This window comes from Lithobates pipiens, unplaced genomic scaffold (genome assembly GCF_037356315.1).
Source record: "Lithobates pipiens isolate NorthernLeopardFrog02 unplaced genomic scaffold, aLitPip1_a1.2 Scaffold_18, whole genome shotgun sequence".
Lineage (NCBI taxonomy): Eukaryota > Metazoa > Chordata > Amphibia > Anura > Ranidae > Lithobates > Lithobates pipiens.
The window spans coordinates 572,474,492-572,494,731 of NW_027507758.1; the positions used below are offsets into that span (position 1 = coordinate 572,474,492).

Genomic DNA, 20,240 nt, shown 5'->3' on the forward strand with positions numbered 1-20,240 from the left:
CACCATGAGTAACACTCACCTGTAATGCTGAGACCACCATTAGTAACACCCACCTGTAATGCCGAGACCACCATGAGTAACACTCACCTGTAATGCTGAGACCACCATGAGTAACACCCACCTGTAATGCTGAGAGCACCCGCAGTAACACCTATCTGTAATGCTGAGACCACCCTGAGTAACACCCACCTCTAGTGCTGAGACCACCCTGTGTAACACCCACCTGTAATGCTGAGACCACCCTCAGTAACACCTATCTGTAATGCTGAGACCACCCTCAGTAACACCTATCTGTAATGCTGAGACCACCCTCAGTAACACCTATCTGTAATGTTAAGACCACCATACGTAACTCCCACCTGTAGTGCTGAGACAAACTTGAGTAACACTCACCTGTAATGCTGAGACCACCATGAGTAACACCCACCTGTAATGCTGAGACCACCATGAGTAACACTCACCTGTAATGCTGAGACCACCATGAGTAACACTCACCTGTAATGCTGAGACCACCCTGTGTAACACCCAACTGTAATGCTGAGACCACCCTGTGTAACAACCACCTGTAATGCTGAGACCACCCTCAGTAACACCTATCTGTAATGATGAGACCACCATGAGTAACACCCACTTGTAATGTTAAGACCACCCGTAATGCTGAGACCACCCTGAGTAACCATGCTGAGCATCCATGAATAAAATAACTGAAATCAATTGAATGAAAGGGGCAGGCACAATCAGGTCAGGGAGGAAAAGACTAGATGATGCTGGGCTGAAAACAGGACACACAGCGCTGCTACCTCTGTTCCCTAATCAAGCTGGATAAGTTCACGGTCGCATGAGCTATTGACTGATGTAAGCCCTATAGAATCTGGATCTTGGAGGAATGCCGACACATTTTGGCCATTAGGCCTCATGGCCGATTAAGGCCTAATGGTTATCTGCTTGTGGATTGCACCTGAAATGCCGGCATTTCTTCAAGAGGACAGCCAGGCAATGAAACGGATTGCATCGGAGCATTTCCTGTTATGGGGTGAAAACTGTGTGCAGTAGAAGTACCCGATTGGATGTTTTTTATTTATTTATTCCCCCCCTCAGCCACTTGTCATTTTTTCCCCCACTTTTTGAGAAAAAAAAACATATCCATCACATATACCAGAATGAGAAAGATATTTTATTATTAATTTGCTGCCTTACATACAATATTATTAAAATGTGCCAAAATAGAGGGCAGCCCGCCGCCCTTCTAAAGCATTGCAGCACGAGATCACAGCCTAGGTGGGGGATCCACTGATCACCATTTATATTTAAAGGCAAGAATGATAAAATAAAAAAAATAAAATCACTCAGTAGATTGCTAAGGGTTAACCTTGTGGACAGAGATGTGCAGTTTACTCATTAGTACCTCTTTTATTAGGTTAAAGTGGTTGTAAACCTCAGATATGTTGCTGCCAGCCCCCTCTGGCTACGGGACCATGACGCCCTGGGCTCACTGCGAGTTCTCAGTATTATGCTGGGTGTCATTCAAAGAGGAGACTGAGGACATCTAGGGGCAGAAAGGGAATACTGCAGGAGGTAGCTCCATAGAGGAGATAAGCATTGTAACCAGAGCTACATCCAGGGGAACCATATTTTAAAAAAAGCAATTTTTTAAAAATGTATTCTGCTTCAGCTGCTTAGAATGTATTGTAAGCAGTATCTGTAACAACTAGCATTTTCAGAAGGTCAGCAATAGCAATATTTGGACAAAAATACAAATCCTTTTGTAGATTGAACTACTCCCTTATCGGTATTTCGTCTGTGCATTCAGTTGTTTGTCTGAAGCTTTTACTACTGTCATGCGAGGGTTAAGGTTAGGGGGAGGCATAGGTTAGAGTTGGGTTAGTGGGGAGTGGAAGATTATGGTGATGGGGGCATAAAGGTTAGGAGTCATTTCTGCACCAAAATCTGAGCGTTAAAAGTCCACTGTAACCACAGGCTATGCAGCCAAACATGTCACTGAGCTGGCTAAAGATTAGAGTGCATGCAGCTTGTTCATTCTGAGTTCAACTTGCGTTCAGTTAACTTCAGAAAATTTTTATTATCACCCTGTGGAAAATACAGAAACAAAAACATTTTCCACTTATTTAAGGGCTTGTTTATGCAAGCAGCACTCTCTGATAAGCGATCTATGGTGTATCTTGTTTCAGAGGATAATAGAGCAGCGGCAGCCAGGAATTCAGGAGCCAATCAGTTGAATGCATAGCTCCCAACTGTCTCTGATTTTGAGGGACTGTCTCTGATTTGGAGCAATGTCTCTCTGTCCCTCATCCCTCCTCATTTGTCCCTCATTTTGGTCTGATCTATATAGTTGTATATAAAATGCATTTATTTTCTTTCAAAAAGTGTTTGTCGGTGCTAAACTTTTCATCCAAATACAAAATTGCTGCATTTGTAATTTTTTTTAAAGCCAATATAAAAGAATAGTAGTGGTAAAAAAAATCTCTTGTGGATTTAATTAACCTTTTTTTGGTTAATTCTCCTTTTAAGGGGGTGTGGCAGGGGGCGTGTCCTATGCCTACATACGTTTGCTAGTAGGTGTCCTTCATTCCCATCTCAAAATGTTGGGAGGTATGGTTGAATGTTCTGCATTTGGTGGCATGCTCTGCCTGTCGAGCATGACCGTGATAGTGTGTATTAACATGGCTTCCAACCATGCTAACATGAGGCTGGGCAGTTGAGGTGGATAAAATGCAATTCCACTGGCTATTTTTACCGCCCCCTGGCCACCCGTGTAAGCGAGGCCTTAGGGTTGCTTTAAGCATTATGCTAGCAATCGCAATCACAAATAGATTAGTTGATAAGCTCAACCCTGTCAAAAACATTTAGCAACATTGATTAAAAAATGGGAAGTCCACAAATATGACCGATGAGATGATTACTGAGGATGGAGTTGAGCACGTATTATAAAACCACACTAAGCCAGCATGTAGTTGTGCAAGTCACCATCAAAGTTGATTCCTAATATTGATATTTTGTTCTCGAGATCACATGACAACGAGGCCATATTTTTCAGTCCTCCATTGCTCTCATCCATTGATACGTTTCACACAAGGTTTTCTACTCTTTAATCTGTAAATCCATAAAGTATCTCAAGGCTCCTCTTCATACTGCTTCTCTGTGGCCGTACCAAAATCTTCCAAGACAGACTGCAGGTACTCGAAGGTTGGCCTTTCCTCCGGCTTCTCTCGCCAACATTTCAACATGATCTCATAAAGTTCTGTGGTGCAGTTCTCCGGGCAGGGCATGCGGTAACCCTGATCTAGGAGCTGTATGACTTCTGGGTTGGACATACCTGAGGAAAGAAAGAAAACGAGTGAGGAAGCTCAGTGAAGAACCTGAGTAGTGTTGCTACAATGTACTTAGCATCTCTAGGGCTGTTGGGGGGCCTCAAATTTTTCCTCAATGGGGATGTCCAAGTTGAAAAAAATTGGGAAGTCTGGATAGAACAATGAATTAAATTTTCTCAAATGTTGGGCAAAATGGGGGAACTTTTCATACAGAAAGAGGGACACTTGGCATCTAAGCCAGACCAACTGAATATTTCATGTGGAGGACAATTTAAAAAAAAAAAATGATAGAGCAACATACAATGCTTAGAAACTTACTGTGGTGACCGCTTCATTAGGGGACCGTCCCCCTAATCCATGTGCCCAACCCCTAATCTACATTCAGGGCGCTGGATGCATAGATTTCAATGGGTTGGTTTTTATTGAAGCACATAATTAGAGCCTGAGGCTCTACTTGGCTTCAAAAAAAGGGTGGGCATTCTGAGACCTGATTTGCAAGGGAGACTTGGGACTCCCGGCCAATCGGGTTTCAGGAACCATTTTCTGTTCGGAAGGAGAAGCAATGCCTGTTCAGCCAGGAAGAGAAGCAATGGCCCCAGCTCTTCCCTCGGCATGCTGGAGTGAGGAGCAGCAGGTGGAGGGGCATCAAAAGCCTCTTTAAGCTTCCAGGAGTCCTACCCGAGATCCAGCACCAACTCATCATTGGCCTCCTAAGGTAAGGCCACTGATCACCATCTCCCAAACTCAAAATATTGAGCACCAGCTGCCACTGGAAACTGCTTCACGTCAGCAGCGGAGAGTTTTATGCCGCGTACATACGACCGGACTTTCCGGAAGACTAGGTCCGACGGTCTTCCCAACGGACTTTCGGCAGAGTTCCAACGGATTTTCTGAACGAACAGACTTTCCCACACACGAATGGACTAAGTCCATTCGTTTTGAACGTGATGATGTAAGACGGGACTGAAAAAGGAAGTTCAATAGCCAGTAGCCAATAGCTTCCCTTGAGTCGTATTTGGTTCGTCGGACCAGCATACAAACGGAATTGAGTCTGTCGGACAGATTTGAAACATATTCTATTTCTAGGTCCGTCTGATTTTTTTCATGAAAAACTATCTAGCCCACACACGAACAGATTGTCCAACTGACTGATTCCATCGGACCTAGTCTGCTGGAAAGTCCGGTCGTGAATAGGCAGCGTTACACACATGATTGCGTTGATTTACGAAAACTGGAGAATACAAAATTTGCTGCAGCTGTACATGGTAGCCAATCAGCTTCTAACTTCAGCTTGTTCAATTAACCACTTGCCGACCGCCGCACGACGATGTACATCGACAGAATGGCACGGGCAGGCATATGGGCGTACCTGTACGTCCCTGCCTTCCCGCGGGTGGGGGGCCCGATCAGGCCCCCCCCCCCCCGGTGCCTGCGGCGGTCGGTATTCGTTCGGGAGCGATCCGGGATGAGGGGGCGGCCATTCATTCATGGCCACCCCCTCGCGATCGCTCCCGACGAATGGAAATGCTCCGTGACATCACTTCCTCTCCTGTAATGTAAACACAGGAGAGGAAGTGATGTAATCTCTCCTCCGTGTCGGTATTTTTCGTTCCGACACCGAGGAGAGAGGATCGGTGAGTTGCACCAACACGACACTACACAGTAGAACATGCCAGGCACACTCACACCCCCCCTTCACCCCCCGATCACCCCCCCAATTACCCCTGCCCCCAGTCACAGTGACACCAATGTCATTTTTTTTTTTTTTTTTTGCATTGGTGTCATTTGCGACTGTAATAACTGTTAGGGCAGTTAGGGTTAGCCCCCTTTAGTTCTAAGGTACCCCCCTAACCCCCCCAATAAAGGTTTAACCCCGTGATCACCCCCCCTCGCCAGTGTCACTAAGGCTGGGTTCACATTGCAGCGGTTTATGAGAACGGATGTGATTCGCACCGCACTGCAGTGCAAATCACATCCGATCACTGTGCGATTCGAGTTCAGCCATACAGATAGTATGGCTGAATTTGCGTCGCACCCGCCGCACCCGCCGCAAATTCGCACGGGACCCTTTTTTTGGTCCGCAGCAGAATCGGATCGCATGGGTGTTCACACCATGCGATCCGAGTTTGCAGATCGCACTGCGATATGCGAACTGATCTGGGGGTGTCATTAACATTTCACTGACACTCCCAGCAGTTCGCATAGGGCAGTGTGAACTGCCGCCGAGAGGCATGCGATGCGGGAACCCGCCGCGGATTCGTGGCGTTCCTGCATCGCTCCAGTGTGAACCCAGCCTAATAAGCGATCATTTTTCTGATCGCTGTATTAGTGTCACAGGTGACGCTAGTTAGGCAGGTAGGTATTTAGGTTCGCCGCAGCTTTTTATAGCGCCAGGGACCCCCATATACTACCGCATAAAGCCCCCTGATTGCCCCCTAGTTAACCCTTTCACCAGTGATCACCATATAACTGTTACAGGTGACGCTGGTTGGTTAGTTATTTTTTTATAGTTTCAGGGCACCCGCCATTTATTACCTAGTCTCACTAGTGTACCCCTAAATTTAGGGGTGTCTACTTTCCAAAATGGGGTCATTTGGGAGGGGGTTTGTGCCATCTTGGCATTTTATGGCCTTCAAAACTGTAACGCCCTTAGAAAGCCTGAAGGCGGTGCTTGGTTTTCGGGGCCCCGTACGCGGCTAGGCTCCCAAAAAGTCCCACATATGTGGTATCCCCGTACTCAGGAGAAGCAGCAGAATTTATTTTGGGGTGTCATTTCACATATGCCCATGGCATGTGTGAGCAATATATCATTTAGTGACAACTTTGTGAAAAAAAAAAAAAAAATTAAAGTTTGTAATTTTCCCGCAACTTGTGGCAAAATATAAAATATTCCATGGACTCAACATGCCTCTCAGCAAATAGCTTGTGGTGTCTACTTTCTAAAATGGGGTCATTTGTGGGGGTTTTGTGCCATCTTGGCATTTTATGGCCTTCAAAACTGTAATAGGTAGTGAGAAGTGAAATCAAAAATTTACGCCCTTAGAAAGCCTGAAGGCGGTGCTTGGTTTTCGGGGCCCCGTACGCGGCTAGGCTCCCAAAAAGTCCCACATATGTGGTATCCCCGTACTCAGGAGAAGCAGCAGAATTTATTTTGGGGTGTCATTTCACATATGCCCATAGCATGTGTGAGAAATATATCATTTAGTGACAACTTTGTGTAAAAAAAAAAAAAAAATTTTTTTTTTTGTCATTATTCAATCGCTTGAGGCAAAAAAATAAAATATTCAATGGGCTCAACATGCCACTTATCAATTTCCTTAGGGGGTCTACTTTCCAAAATGGGGTCATTTGGGGGGGTTTTGTACTGCCCTGCCATTTTAGCACCTCAAGAAATGAGATAGGCAGTCGTAAACTAAAAGCTGCGTAAATTCCAGAAAACGTACCTTAGTTTGTAGATGTGACAACTTTTGCGCAAACCAATAAATATACAGTTATTGACTTTTTTTTACCAAAGACATGTGGCTGAATACATTTTGGCCTAAATGTATGACTAAAATTGAGTTCATTGGATTTTTCTAATAACAAAAAGTAGAAAATATCATTTTGTTTCAAAATTTGCGGTCTTTTTACGTTTATATCGCAAAAAATAAAAATCGCAGAGGCAATCAAATACCATCAAAAGAAAGCTCTATTTGTGGGAAGAAAAGGACACAAATTTTGTTTGGGTACAACATTGCATGACCGCGCAATTACCAGTTAAAGCAGCGTAGTGCCAAATTGTAAAAAGACCTCTGGTCATTTACCAGCAAAATGGTCCGGTCTGAAAGTGGTTAAGCTTTGACAAAAAAACAAACTGGAAGCTGATTGGTTTCTATGCACAGCTGCACCAGATTTTGGCCTTCTCCGTATTTTGTAAATCAACCCCAGTGTGTGTAAATTCTGGCCAGATGACTGTTGGCTGTCAGGTGGAAAGGAATTGGGTGGCTATACAACTGTAGGATTGCTTTCACACACCCTTGGTACATTCACACCCCCACCATATTTCCTGGGTTTCGCTGTTTCACCTGCCAACCCAAGATGGTACTGCCAGGTATAGGGAAAAGAGACCAAGCGAACATGTAGACAGGTAGTGGTTAATGCTGCCCCAGCTGGGAGGGAAAGAGTTAACTTGTTTTTTTTCTTAGTGGGCTTTCTGGTGGGCTCTGCCCCCTCCCTGTGCTCATGAATTCAGGAAGGAGGCTCTACCCCAGTTAGTTCCATCCACCTGGGAAAAAGGAAAGGCTGTCAGCTGAAGATGTAATCCATTCTGCCAAGCATCCACCCAGGGAGAGAGGAGCCTGCTGAGGGGCTGCTGAGCCATGTAGTCCCCCAACACACAGCCTGCTGCATGGGAAGAAACAACACAGACACAGGCAAGATGTGACCTCCAGCTGCTGCTTCTGCCAAGGCTCTCTGCCTCTATGGGAGTCCCTGTGGGACATGCAGTCCTCTCTGCTATCCACCCTTAAGTGCCCTTTTGTGTGTGTTGTTGACATGGACTTTTTCCGTACACTAAGGCCGCGTACACACGGGCAGATTGTATGGCCTACTTAGTCCGTCATACAATCCGACGGACAGTCCGTCATACTTTCGAATGAACGGACTTGACCACACACGGATGCACAAACAGTCCGTCGAAAGCTTGCGCGATGACGTGTACAGCACGTACGACGGGACTAAAAATAGGAAGTCCAATACACAGCAAAGCACCCTTCCGCCGTGTAAATCCTTTCTGAGCATGCGCCATTCTTAGTCCGTCGAACTAGCCTACTCACGAGCGGATTGTCCGCAGAAACCAAAGTATGACGGACAGTATTACGGAAATTCCGAAATACTTAGTACGCCAGACTGCACGCTGAAAAAGTCAGCTGAAGCCCACACACGAGCAGACTGTCCGCTGAAATGTGTTTCGGCGGACTAAGTAGGCCATACAGTCCGCCCGTGCGTACGCGGCCTTAGGTGTTTTGCTTTTGTGCACCACCGCAGGTTTAGGAAAAAAGAAATTTAGGGGCCTAAAAGAGAGAACCTGTCACAACAATATAGAATTACATAGGGGACTTTTGGCCCCTTATGTGATAACTAATAAAGTTTTGGTGAAAAATGGGGAAAAAAAAGAAAGTTATACACAGGCACATCAAAACTCTATAAAAAAAATTTGGACCTCACCCACATACTGTATGAATGAAAACAGGCGTGTCAGAGGTATCTACATATAAGAGCGTTGATTGCGCTACACATGTTACATATCGCTGCACACAGAGTGAAAGATAGCATTCTAGGTCCGCTATTCACGGGTAAAGCATAACTAAAGGCAATACTTTTATTTATTTAATTTTGGATAAAGTGGAGATGGATTAGAACAAATGTCAGTTTTTATTGCTGTCTGTGCCCCCATTAGGGAGATTCATCCTCTCTATTTGTCCTGTTTACCATTATCTTTGAGAGTGAAAGGGAAAGAAAATCCCAAGTTAGGGTTTGCAAATCACTGCAGAGATGGGGTGGAGAGCTGTTTAGCCAAGTCTGGGAGAGGGGAGCAGGGGGGGGGGGGGGTGCTGAGCTGCTGAGTCACTGCTAGGGTTGCCACCTGTCCAGGATTCACCCGGACAGTCTGGGTTTTGAATCATGTGTTTGGGTTTTAGACCACCTGAAACCTGGACACATGATTCAGAATGGACTATGGCTCCCCAAGTAACCAAGTACCACAACTGCTCAGGGCATAGGGGTGCAAAAGAGCCCCACCCCTGGAAAGGTAATGGGACATGATCTGTTCCCTCTCCTCCCACCCCTATCCCTCTGTCTGTCCACCCACACTCCAATCCCTGGTATTCTGTGCCTCAGGAAAGGGATGTGTGGGCTGGAAGCTTGAAGCTCAGCAACCAGCAGATACATGGTGTCTGAGCCTCCATCCTCAGGTGAGTGAACTCACCATCCACTGCCTGTGACTGAAGTCTCCCCCTCCCTTCCTTCTCTCTCGTGCCCAGAGCAAGTGAGTACACTAAGGTAAGGGGGACTCAGATGTAAGGAGTGCCCTGTGGACTCTGTAAGTGGGAGGTTTGGTGAGCCAAAACCCCCTTTAAATCAGACTTTCCCCTTTTCACCACAGCGTTTCCCCCTTTAAAAATTAAATTTTGCCATGTGCAGCCAAAATGTTCGGGTTTGGCTGGAAGAAAAGGTGGCAACCCTAGTCACTGCTGGGAGGGGGGTGCTGAGCTGCTGAGTCACTGCTGAGGGGGGGGGTGCTGAGATTCTTAGTCACTGCTAGAAGGGAGAAACAAAGAGATAACCTGGAGAGAAAACAATCTGAGCAGTGCATGTACATTGCAGTGGCGGCCCGTCAATATGGGGTGCAGGGGCGCCGTCCCCCTAGTCTATGCGCCCCTGATCTACATTCAGGGCGCTGGACACATGGATTTCAATGTTTTTTTTGTTGTTTTTATACACACATGATTAGAGCCTGGGGCTCTAATTGGCTTCAAAAAAGGGTGAGCCCGGGGCGCAGAGCACTGCGCCCTGAGTCCGCCCAGTTGCGTGACATTGGCGAATTAATATTCGCTAATGTCCTCCTGTTTCGCCATTTAGGAAGCAGGTCCTGAGACTCGATTGGCCGGGAGTCCTGAGACCTCATTGGCCAGAAGTCCAAAGACCCGATTGGCCGGGAAGAGAAGCAGCGACTGCCGGGACATGGATGAGACGGAAGGGGGAGCTGCAGCCATGACCTGGATGGGGCAAGTACCGATTGATCGGCAAGCGAGCAAGCCGGCGACCGGAGGGGGTGGTGTGGGGTGGCAAGCTGGAGCGACCGTGGGGGGTAGATGTCTCAGGTTTGTTTGCGCTCCCCAACCGGTAGAGCACCAGCCACCACTGGTGCATTGTGTTGTGCTGCCATGCAAATGCATTGTTCAGTCCTGTTACTGTGCTGGGATGCCATTCAGAATGAATGTGCTTTGCGGTAACGTATGGTAGAATATGGGTTTTACTGCACGGTAATGCAGCACACATTTTTTAAAAACAAAAATATTGTGTGGCCCTCTGGACATGTCAAGGGCCGCACTTGAGGCTCCCCTATTTTTACTAAGTTGACCATTACTGCTCAAGGGTGTTGGGCATGACTTCAGAAGCAGGGCTTACCCTAGAGCAGTTAGTAACAGGGGGAACCACAATCAGATTGGCACAGAGAGGAGATTAGTTTAGCTAACCAATGTATTAGCAATCACTAAAGCCTCGTACACACAATCGCATTTTCCGCAGACAAAACCTCAGACTTTTGTCTGAAGGTGTGTGCCTGGATCTTGTCTTGCATACAAACGGAAAGGAATTCTCAGCTAACAAACACAAATGTAGAGACGTACTACATGTTTTTTCAGCTCTTTAGCGCCACCCTTTGGGCTCCTTCTGCTAATTTCGTGTTAGTAGAAGTTTGTTGAGTGTTGATTTGAGAGATCATTAGTAAAAGCAGCACACTGTACAAACAGTTAGGCACATATATAATGCCTTGGTCGCCTCTAGATGTTAACCCCTTCCCAGCCAGCATCATTAGTACAGTGACAGTGTATATTTTTAGCACTGATCACTGTATAAGTGTCACTGGTGATGTCAGTGGCAGTTAGTCAGTTACCCCCCAGTATCAGTTAGTGTCAGATTGTCCACCGCAATCCCATTATAAGTTGTTGATAGTCACCATTAGTAGTATAAAAAAAAAACGAATTCCAGTGTATATACAAACACACACACACACACCATAATTTGTAGGCACATCTCCCAACATTTTGAGATTGCAATGAGGGACATCTGCTAACAAATGTATGAAGGCATAGGACACACCCCCTGCCACACCCCCTTAAAGGAGAATTAACCAAAAAAAAGGTCAAATTAAATCCACAAGGACTTTTTATATTGGCTTTTAAAATGTATAAAATGCAGCAATTTAGAAATTAGATGAAAGTTTTAGCACTGGGAAACACGTTTTGAAAGATAAAAAGTGCATTTTATGGATCAGACCCAGGGGCGGACTGACCATTGGGCCACTTTGGCACTGCCCGAGGGTCCCGTGCCACTAGGGGGCCCCATCAGGGTTGCCAGCCTCAGTAAAACCAGGGAAAGTATGTAAAAATCTGTGTTTTTTTTTTACATCTGTCTCTGAAATGTCTCTTACCGACATTCTTTTGGTCTAAAAATCCTGAGATTATAGCTGCCCCACCTCTCCAGTACCTTCTCAGCCAATAGAAACATGTCTGTGTATACTGTGTGTACATGTATGTGTAACCTGTGTGATTGTATACTGTGTGGCCCCATAATGTCTGATTGCCTGGGGGCCCCATAATCTCCTATTGCCCCGGGCCCCATGGGTTGTCAGTCCGCCCCTGATCAGACCAAAATGAGGGACAAATGACGGGGACAGAGGGACATTGCTCCAAATCAGGGACAGTCCCTCCAAATCAGGGACAGTTGGAAGCTATGTGTAGGTGATATAAAAAAAACTATCAATATACACTTATTGGGATTTTTTTAATAAAAAACATGTAGTAGACTACATATTGGCCTAAATTTATAAAGAAATTAGTTTTTGTTACATTTTTTTTATTGGATGTATTTTTATAGCAGAAAGTTTAAAAAACAAACTTTTATTTATTTATTTTTTACTTTTAAGTCTTTTTTGATTTATACCACAAAGAAAAAAAATCAAATGCCACCAAATAAAGACTCAATTATATTTCTGTGTGAAAAAAAATGGTAAAAATGTAATTTGCATACAGTGTTGCATGACCATGCAATCGCCACTAGGGGTCACTGGTGCTTGGAGAAACACCGCATTGCTGCATTTCATTTTAAAAGTGTAAATTGTTTCGCTGTGGAAGGATGGGAAAAGTTGAAGAGATATCATTTATTTCAGGGATTATTATGATTTTTATTTAGTTTTCAAATTTACATTTCCCTGCATTTATCTAAAGTCAAACATTTACAAATGGGGGACAAATATTCAGATTACTTACTAGGCAAAAGTACAAAAGAAAATACATGCAGCACATAATATATAGTAGAACATTAATCTAAAATATATCTCATTGCTGCAAGTAATAGCTTGCCCCTTTAAGTTCAGCAAGAGTGAGCACAAATGTAAGGGGATGTAGCTCAGTGGTAGAGCGCATGCTTTGCATGTATGAGGCCCCGGGTTCAATCCCCGGCATCTCCATCTTTTGAAAGATGATGTTTACTTGCTGAACAATGATAATGACAATTCAAATAAGGACATGTAAGAATCTTAAAGAGGACCATCAGCCCCGCTATTGCTGGCGCAAACACCCTTGGTGGACTGGTGTATGCACAGAACTGCTCTGCCCCATCATTGGGGACCTGGTCGATCTTTGGGTGCATGAGTATAGTACAGAAAGGAAGACACAAGAAATTATGTTCAGACCGCGTACACACGGGTCCGCCGAAAAAAATATATATTAAAAACCAGCAGCTACAAATACTACAGCTGCTGACTTTTAATATATGGACACTTACCTGTCCAGGGAGCCCGCGATGTCGGCACCCGAACCTGTTCTGGCCGTCAGCTCTCGGCTGCTGCTGCCTCCATCCTCAGTAAGGGAATCTGGAAGTGAAGCCGTGTGGCTTTACTTCCTGGTTTCCTACTGCGCATGCGCGAGTCGGGCTGTGCATCCTCAGTGGTCTCCCAGGATACAGCTGGGGAGGGCAGAGTAGGCGCTGGAAGTGGCGTAGGTCACTGCGAACGCCGCGGTGATCTATGCCGGGAAGCGGGAGCAAATACCTGTATTAGACAGGTATCCGCTTCCGACCCCCCCCCCCCCCCCTCCGGTGTCACATTTCAGGGGGGGAGGCGGAAGCAGATACCTGTCTAATACAGAAAGTGGAAGCTCCAGTTTTGGGTGGAACTCCACTTTAAGTAATATATTGCGTTCTTGTGCCCTCAAAATAACGTCAGTATATTTTTTTACTGAAATTGTGCTAATATAATAATAATAACAATAATAATAAATAATTATAACTAATAGTAATAACTGATGAGGCAGCACTGACAGGCACTGATGAGGCTGCACTGATGGACACTGAAGAGCAGCACCGATAGGTGGCACTAATGGGCACTGAAAGGCGACACTGATAGGCAGCACTAATAGGTGGTGCTGATGGGCACTGATACGCAGCACTGAGGGGCACTGATATTCAGCACTGATGGGTACTGATATGCAGCAGCACTGATATGCAGCCCTGATGGGCAGCACCGATTGGCACTGATAGGCGGGATTGATTGGCACTGATACGCACTAATGGGGCTGCACTGATGATGATCAGTGCCCTAAATATCTGTGTGCATGTCCCCTGTCAGGATTTCCAGTTACCAGCTCTCCTCTCCTAATACTTTGACAGCACGCAAGGAAAAGAGAGCCAATAGCCAACAACTCTGTTTACATTGTGATCAGCTGTGATTGGACACAGCTAATCACATGGTAAAGGGCTGCTGTGATTGGCCTTTTACCACGATCTGTGGTTTATGGTCTCAGTAGAATTAGCCAACAGTGACTCCAGCGAAGTGACATCCTGCAGATCATAGAAAGCTTTTTAACCACTTCCAAAAGATCGTGGTAAAGGGCCACAGAGAGTGCCGGATGCATGCTCCAGGGGGCACACGAGAGGCAAAGTTCTGGGAGGACGTCCATGGACGCCCATCCAGAATGAGAGAGCCGTGCTGTAGCCGTCGTTTGGCTATAGCGCGGTAAGAAAGTGGTTAGAAAGCTTCCTACGATCTGCAGGATATCACTTGGATCGAGTCACTGTGTGCCAATTCTACTGAGACCATAAGCCACATCTGGATCATTTATAGAGATCACACTTATAGTGCTTAGTGCCTGGAGAGGCAGAACAAATATGAACGATATTGTGTGCGTGCCAAATCATGGTCTGTAAAGATCTGTAATAACTCTGGTAGGCAATCCTCCTTCTTTCCACTAGGGGTCACTGGTACTTCGACAAACACGTAAACTGAATGTCATTTTAAAAGTTTAAATAGTTTCAACATGGATAGAAGTTGGCAAAAGTAGAAAAAAAAAAGGATGGTAAAAGTTGGAGATAAATTATTTATTTTACTGAAAATTATGAATTTCTGCAGACATGAAATGTACATTTTCCTGCCTCTGTTTAAAACAGTCAGACATTCACTGGGACAAATATTCAAGCTACTTACAAGGCAAAAGTAAATATAACAACCACACAACATATACCTAATATTTATCAGAACATTAATCACAAGGTTCATCTTATGTCTGCATGTAATGGCTTGCAATTTAAGTTAAGTAAATTATATTTTTAACTTCCACTCAACAGGGGATGTAGCTCAGTGGTAGAGCGCATGCTTTGCATGTATGAGGCCCCGGGTTCAATCCCCGGCATCTCCAACTTTTGAAAGATGATACTTACTTGCTGAACTATGGTAATCATGTTGATTCAATTAAAAAAATCTCATAGGCTCCTTTCACATTTCTGCGACTTATGAGACCCAAAGTCGCAGGAAATGTGAAATGCCATATATGTCTGTGAGACCCCAAGTCGCAGGAAATGTAAAATGCCATATATGTCATGTACAGTGTATCTGTAAAGTATTCACAGTGCTAGCTTCACTATTTCCACATTTAATCATGTTCCAAAATTCTGCCTTGTTCCAAAATAGATTAAATTCATTATTTTCCTCAAATTTCTACAAACAATACCCCATAATGACAATGTGAAAGAAGTTTGTTTGAAATCTTTGCAAATTTATTAAAAATAAAAAAATAAATAAAACAAAATCCCATGTACATAAGTATTCACAGCCTTTGCGCAATACTTTGTTGAAGCACCTTTGGCACCAATTACAGCCTCAAGTCTTTTTGAGTGTGATGCTACAAGATTGGCACACCTATTTTTTGGGCAGTTTCTTCCATTCTTCTTTGCAGTACCTCTCAAGCTCCATCAGGTTGGATGGGGAATGTCGGTGCACAGTCATTTTCAGATCTCTCCAGAGATGTTTTATCGGGTTCACATCTGAGCTCTGGCTGGGCAGCTCAAGGATATTCACAGAGTTGTCCCATAGCCACTCCTTTGTTATCTTGGCTGTGTGCTTAGGGTCGTTGTCCTGTTGGAAGATGAAACTTTTGCCCCCAGTCTGTGGTCCAGAGCGCTCTGGAGCAGGCTTTCATTAAGGATGTCTCTGTACATTGCTGCATTCATCTTTCCCTCAATTCTGACTAGTCTCCCAGTTCATTCCACTGCAAAACATCCCCACAGAATGATGCTGCCACCACCATGCTTCACTGTAGGGATGGTATTGGCCAGGTGATGAGCGGTGCCTGGTTTTCTCCAGACATGACCCTTGCCATTCAGACCTAAGAATTTTGTTTTATCAGACCAGAGAATTTTGTTTCTCGTGGTCTCAGAGTCCTTCAGGTGCCTTTTGGCAAACTCCAAACGGGCTGTCATGTGACTTTTACTGAGCAGTGACTTCCATCTGGCCACCGAACCATACAGGCCTGATTGGTGGGGTGCTGCAGAGATGGTTGTTCTTCTGGAAGATTCTCCTCTCTCCACAGAGAAATGCTTGAGCTCTGTCACAGTGACCATCAGGTTCTTGGTCAACTCTCTGACTAAGGCCCTTCTCTTCAGATCGCTCAGTTTGGCAGGGTGGCCCGCTCTAGGAAGAGTCCTGGTGTTTCCAAATGTCTTCCATTTACGCAGAAATTTTTCTGTACCCTTCTCCAGATCTGTGCCGCCATACAATCCAGTCTCGGAGGTCTACAGACAATTCATTGGACTTCATGGCTTGGATGGGTTCTGACATGCACTAACTGTGGAACCTGTTTCTACAACTTGATTGGAGTCCACCTGTGGTAAATACAGTTGATTGGACAGCTGTTGCCTTTCCAGATCCTGTCCAATCAACTGTATTTACCACAGGGGGACTCCAATCAAGTTGTAGAAACATCTAAAGGATGATCAGTAGAAGCAGGATGCACCTGAGATCAATCTTGAGTATCATGGCAAAGGCTGTGAATTCTTATGTACATGTGATTTTTTTTCATTTTTTATTTTTAATACATTTTCAAAGATTTCAAACAAACTTCTTTCACGTTGTCATTATGGGGTATTGCTTGTAGAATTTTGAGGAAAACAATGCATTTAATCCATTTTGGAATAAGGCTGTAACATAAAAAAATGTGGAAAAAGTGAAGCATTGTGAATACTTTCCCAAGCATTCTCTTTCCAATTGACACTACTGAAGTCATTCTTCAGAAAAGGTTACTGCACTACTACACTACAACTTTAATGCCAGAGAGTGTAAAAGTCTTATCAAAGTCTATGAAAATTGCACAACTTTGGAGTCAGCTAGTGTGAAAGGAGACTAAGGTTTTACTTCACCAAAGTATGACACGAGTGCACAAAGTTTTATCAAACTTTAATTTTGCTACTATGACCCTGTATTATTCGAAATTCTAATGTAAATGCCAGAGCTGTAGCTCTTGGAGGGTGAGCTGAGCTTCTGAGAGAGTTGAACTGGAGGATTTCATTGCTTCTGCTGTGAACTTTGATGATGAACTGCTCCACATTACACACAGCTACTGAGGTCAATGAGGTCTTGTTTTAAAGCTCAGCAGTACCCTCCACTGGAAAGACCTGAACTCTATCATTGGAAGGATGCCGCCGTATAGTGCAGCTTGTCATACAATGAATAAATAGATTTTATTTTAGTACATTTTACCTGCATAGGGAATGCGAGCACAGGTGAGAATTTCTGTAAGTAGAATCCCAAACGACCACACGTCTGACTTTATCGTAAATACTCCAAAGTTAATGGCTTCCGGTGCCGTCCACTTGATGGGGAATTTGGTGCCTGGAGTTTAAATAAAGAGACTTTTTTAAAAAATCCCATTTTGGTATTTCTGTGCAATGAACAACATAATAAGAGAACATTCATAACAGAGGGGAATTTATTAAAGTGCTATTAATCGCTCATTTTTTTAAGCACTTTCAGAATCAAATGTATTCACTTACTGAGTATACAGCTTCTTTATCTTTTAATCCTTGCCTATGTTCCAGTTTAAACTGATGCCCTAACGGCGACCCCGGTTTTCCTATTTCAGGGTTACTCCTTTCTCTTGCAACATCCTATGGAGTCACCCTTGCATGCAGGGATTAGAGTTGTGTCTCCTCATACACTATATGCATCAATAGAGACACACAGCCCTATAGCCTAGGATGGCAAGGCATTCCCCTCTTCCTCCCTATCTCTTTTCCAAGCTCAAAGGCTGTCTCCAGACTGCACTGTCCATTGTTAACTATTTTTTCTGTAAGGAAAGCAAAAAGTTTACTGGGATTGTTTATTTTATTTTGCTTAAGCTAAATACTGATGAGGGTTTATTAAAGTGATACGAAAGTCTCCATTTTTTTTCTTTAAAAATAACAATCATGTTATACTTACCTTCTCTGTGTAGTGGTTTGGCACAGAGCAACCTGGATCTTCCTCTTCCCGGGTCCCTCTTTGGTGCTCCTGGCCCCTCCCTCCTGTTGAGTGGCCCCACAGTAAGCAGCTTGCTATGGGGGGCACCTGAGCCAAGCCACAGCTCCCTGTTTTCATTTAGATACAGAGCCATGGCCTGGACCTGCCCTCACTCTCTCCACATTGGCTCACTGACTTTGATTGACAGCAGGGGGAGCCAAAGGCGCCATGCTGCTATCTCACTCAATGAGAAGGGGAGTCCCGGCAGCCGGGACGCTGCTGCATCATCGCTGGATCGAGATGGGGCTCAGGTAAGTATTTGGGGGCTGAGAGGGGCTACTGCAAACTGAAGGTTTTTCATCTTAATGCATAAAGATAAAAAATATTCTGCCTTTACAATCACTTTAATACTACTTTAAAACCAGCTCAATGGTGAAATGTGGAACTATGCAAAACACAGGAGATGTTAGCTCATTAAAGTGGAACTAAACTCTCTCAATCAACATTAAATACAGCGGTGCTTTGGATTAGGAGCATAATTAGTTCCAGAAGCATGCTTGTAATTCAAAGCACTCATATATCAAAGCGAGTTTCCCCATAGGAATCAATGGAAACTCAGATAATTAGTTCCAGTGTCACTACTAGTGTATGCAGTACCGCATGTGGCCAGAGATGTGGGGGCACTGGAGACACTCGGAAATGCTCGAGCTCGGAGACCACTCAGAGACGCTCAGAGACCAAGCGTCCTCAAGTGCCTCCGAGCATCTCCGAGTGTCTCCAAGTGGTCTCTGAGCATCTCAGAGTGTTTCCAAGTGTCTTCTGGCCACATGCACTTAAAAATACTGTATATAACAAATAAAATAATTCTTCCAAGATGTAACCAAAAATATAAAGACATTTTTACACCCCTCTAAAAAAATAATAATAATAATATGTACATGTATCACCACTTTAATATCTCAAAGTTGTTGGCAAATCACTTATTTTCAAATATTTTTCTGGAATTAAAAAAAAAAAAAATGAAGGTTTTGTCTAAATTAGGAATACATAGACTGAGTTTAGCAGGACCCATGTGAAGTTCCAGAAAAGATCTGATTATCTATACACGAGAAGTGGAAGTTCAAAGCAAACTGTCAGTATCGCTATGATGAGGTGTGTGTGTCACTTCTGCTTTTTACAACACAAGCACTAACCAAACAGATCATCTGCAGACATCCAGGCACTTTCTGTACTCAATGCCACACAATATGTAGAACACTTGGCTTGAAATGAACCTGTACTTTACCCAGATGGAGCAAAGCATCAGGATCGCTTTAAGGCCTGCTCCATCAGCAGCACATATTGGCCTTTCCTTCTCTGCTAGGTTCAGCCGCTGGGGCCTATGTGCTGCTGAGAAGGTCACCTAAATGTTTTTAGGCATGGGAAAAAAGGGGTTTTGCGTTAAGTCGGTATGCTAATTGCAACCCCAAAGTACAGATGACCACTATAGAGAAGAGAAATACCCTCCAAAAAATTGGGGACTAGTGTGGACATTTCAGCCAAAGGAGACTCCAAAAACAAAAATATATAAAACGGTATAAACTTTATTACATATCAGAATAAAGGCTTTTAAAAAAAGTGTAGCTTTTTTTTTTCCTTAAGATGGCACCGAAGGAGGAAGCTGTCCCTGCCAATACTGAAGCGAACTCTAATGCCACGTACACATGGTCGGACTTTCCGATGGCAAATGGGCAATCGGAGCTTGTTGTCAGAATTCTTTTTTGTGCTGTTCTATATTGGTCGCTGTTTCTTGGAGCCCGGGGGAGAACCGGGTGTCTCAATCATAACCGTTAACCATTTTGTCCCCAATAGGACGGTCCCAAAAAGTGAGACTTCTTATTCTGCATTTAGACAGAAGGGAGGATAAATCCAGAGATGGGTGGCACGCCCATCTAGGGATTGGTCTTCCTGTTAGTGGAGGTAATGTATATTTTGTTATTAGTTGGTACATCTGGGTTTTTAGTAGGCTGGGGTGTGGGAGGGGGGGGGTTCTCTTCTTCCCACCGCCCCCCTCTTTTCATTTTTGGGGCCAGACACACTCAGTGGAGAAGATAATGGAGCCCTCAGAAAGACAAAGGAGAGGGAATGGAGTGGTATGGCAATATATCCAGTAAAGCATAGAGAATGAACAGGAAATGGTGGCTATAAAGATAGTGTCACATAATGTGAGGGGACTAGGCTCTCCATGCAAAAGGGGTCGTCTCTGGTGTGAACTGCGTACCGGGGGAGCAGATGTTGTATTTCTCCAGGAGACGCACTTCGCGACAGGGTCGACTCCGCGGATGCCCTATTTTACGTTTAATCAATGGTTTCATGGGACATCTCCTATCAGGGGAGCCAGGGGA

At 44.4% G+C, this 20,240-nt stretch overlaps 1 protein-coding gene and 2 non-coding genes across 3 annotated transcripts in view; 2 read left to right on the top strand and 1 right to left on the bottom strand.

The window, feature by feature from the left end:
* Window positions 1–1,153: 1,153 nt before the first annotated feature.
* BLK (BLK proto-oncogene, Src family tyrosine kinase) overlaps window positions 1,154–20,240 on the bottom strand; it is a 115,571-nt gene continuing 96,484 nt past the window's right edge. Inside the window, exons 12-13 of the mRNA XM_077489036.1 lie at window positions 17,119–17,250; window positions 1,154–3,334 (exon numbers count right to left, since the gene is read on the bottom strand). Coding sequence (XP_077345162.1) covers window positions 3,132–3,334; window positions 17,119–17,250 — 335 coding nt within the window. The 3' untranslated portion in view covers window positions 1,154–3,131. The remainder of the gene's footprint in view (window positions 3,335–17,118; window positions 17,251–20,240) is intronic.
* Window positions 12,487–12,558, top strand: TRNAA-UGC (transfer RNA alanine (anticodon UGC)). Its single transcript has one exon. It is a non-coding gene; the product is annotated as a tRNA-Ala (tRNA).
* On the top strand, window positions 14,711–14,782 carry TRNAA-UGC (transfer RNA alanine (anticodon UGC)). The gene has a single exon. It is a non-coding gene; the product is annotated as a tRNA-Ala (tRNA).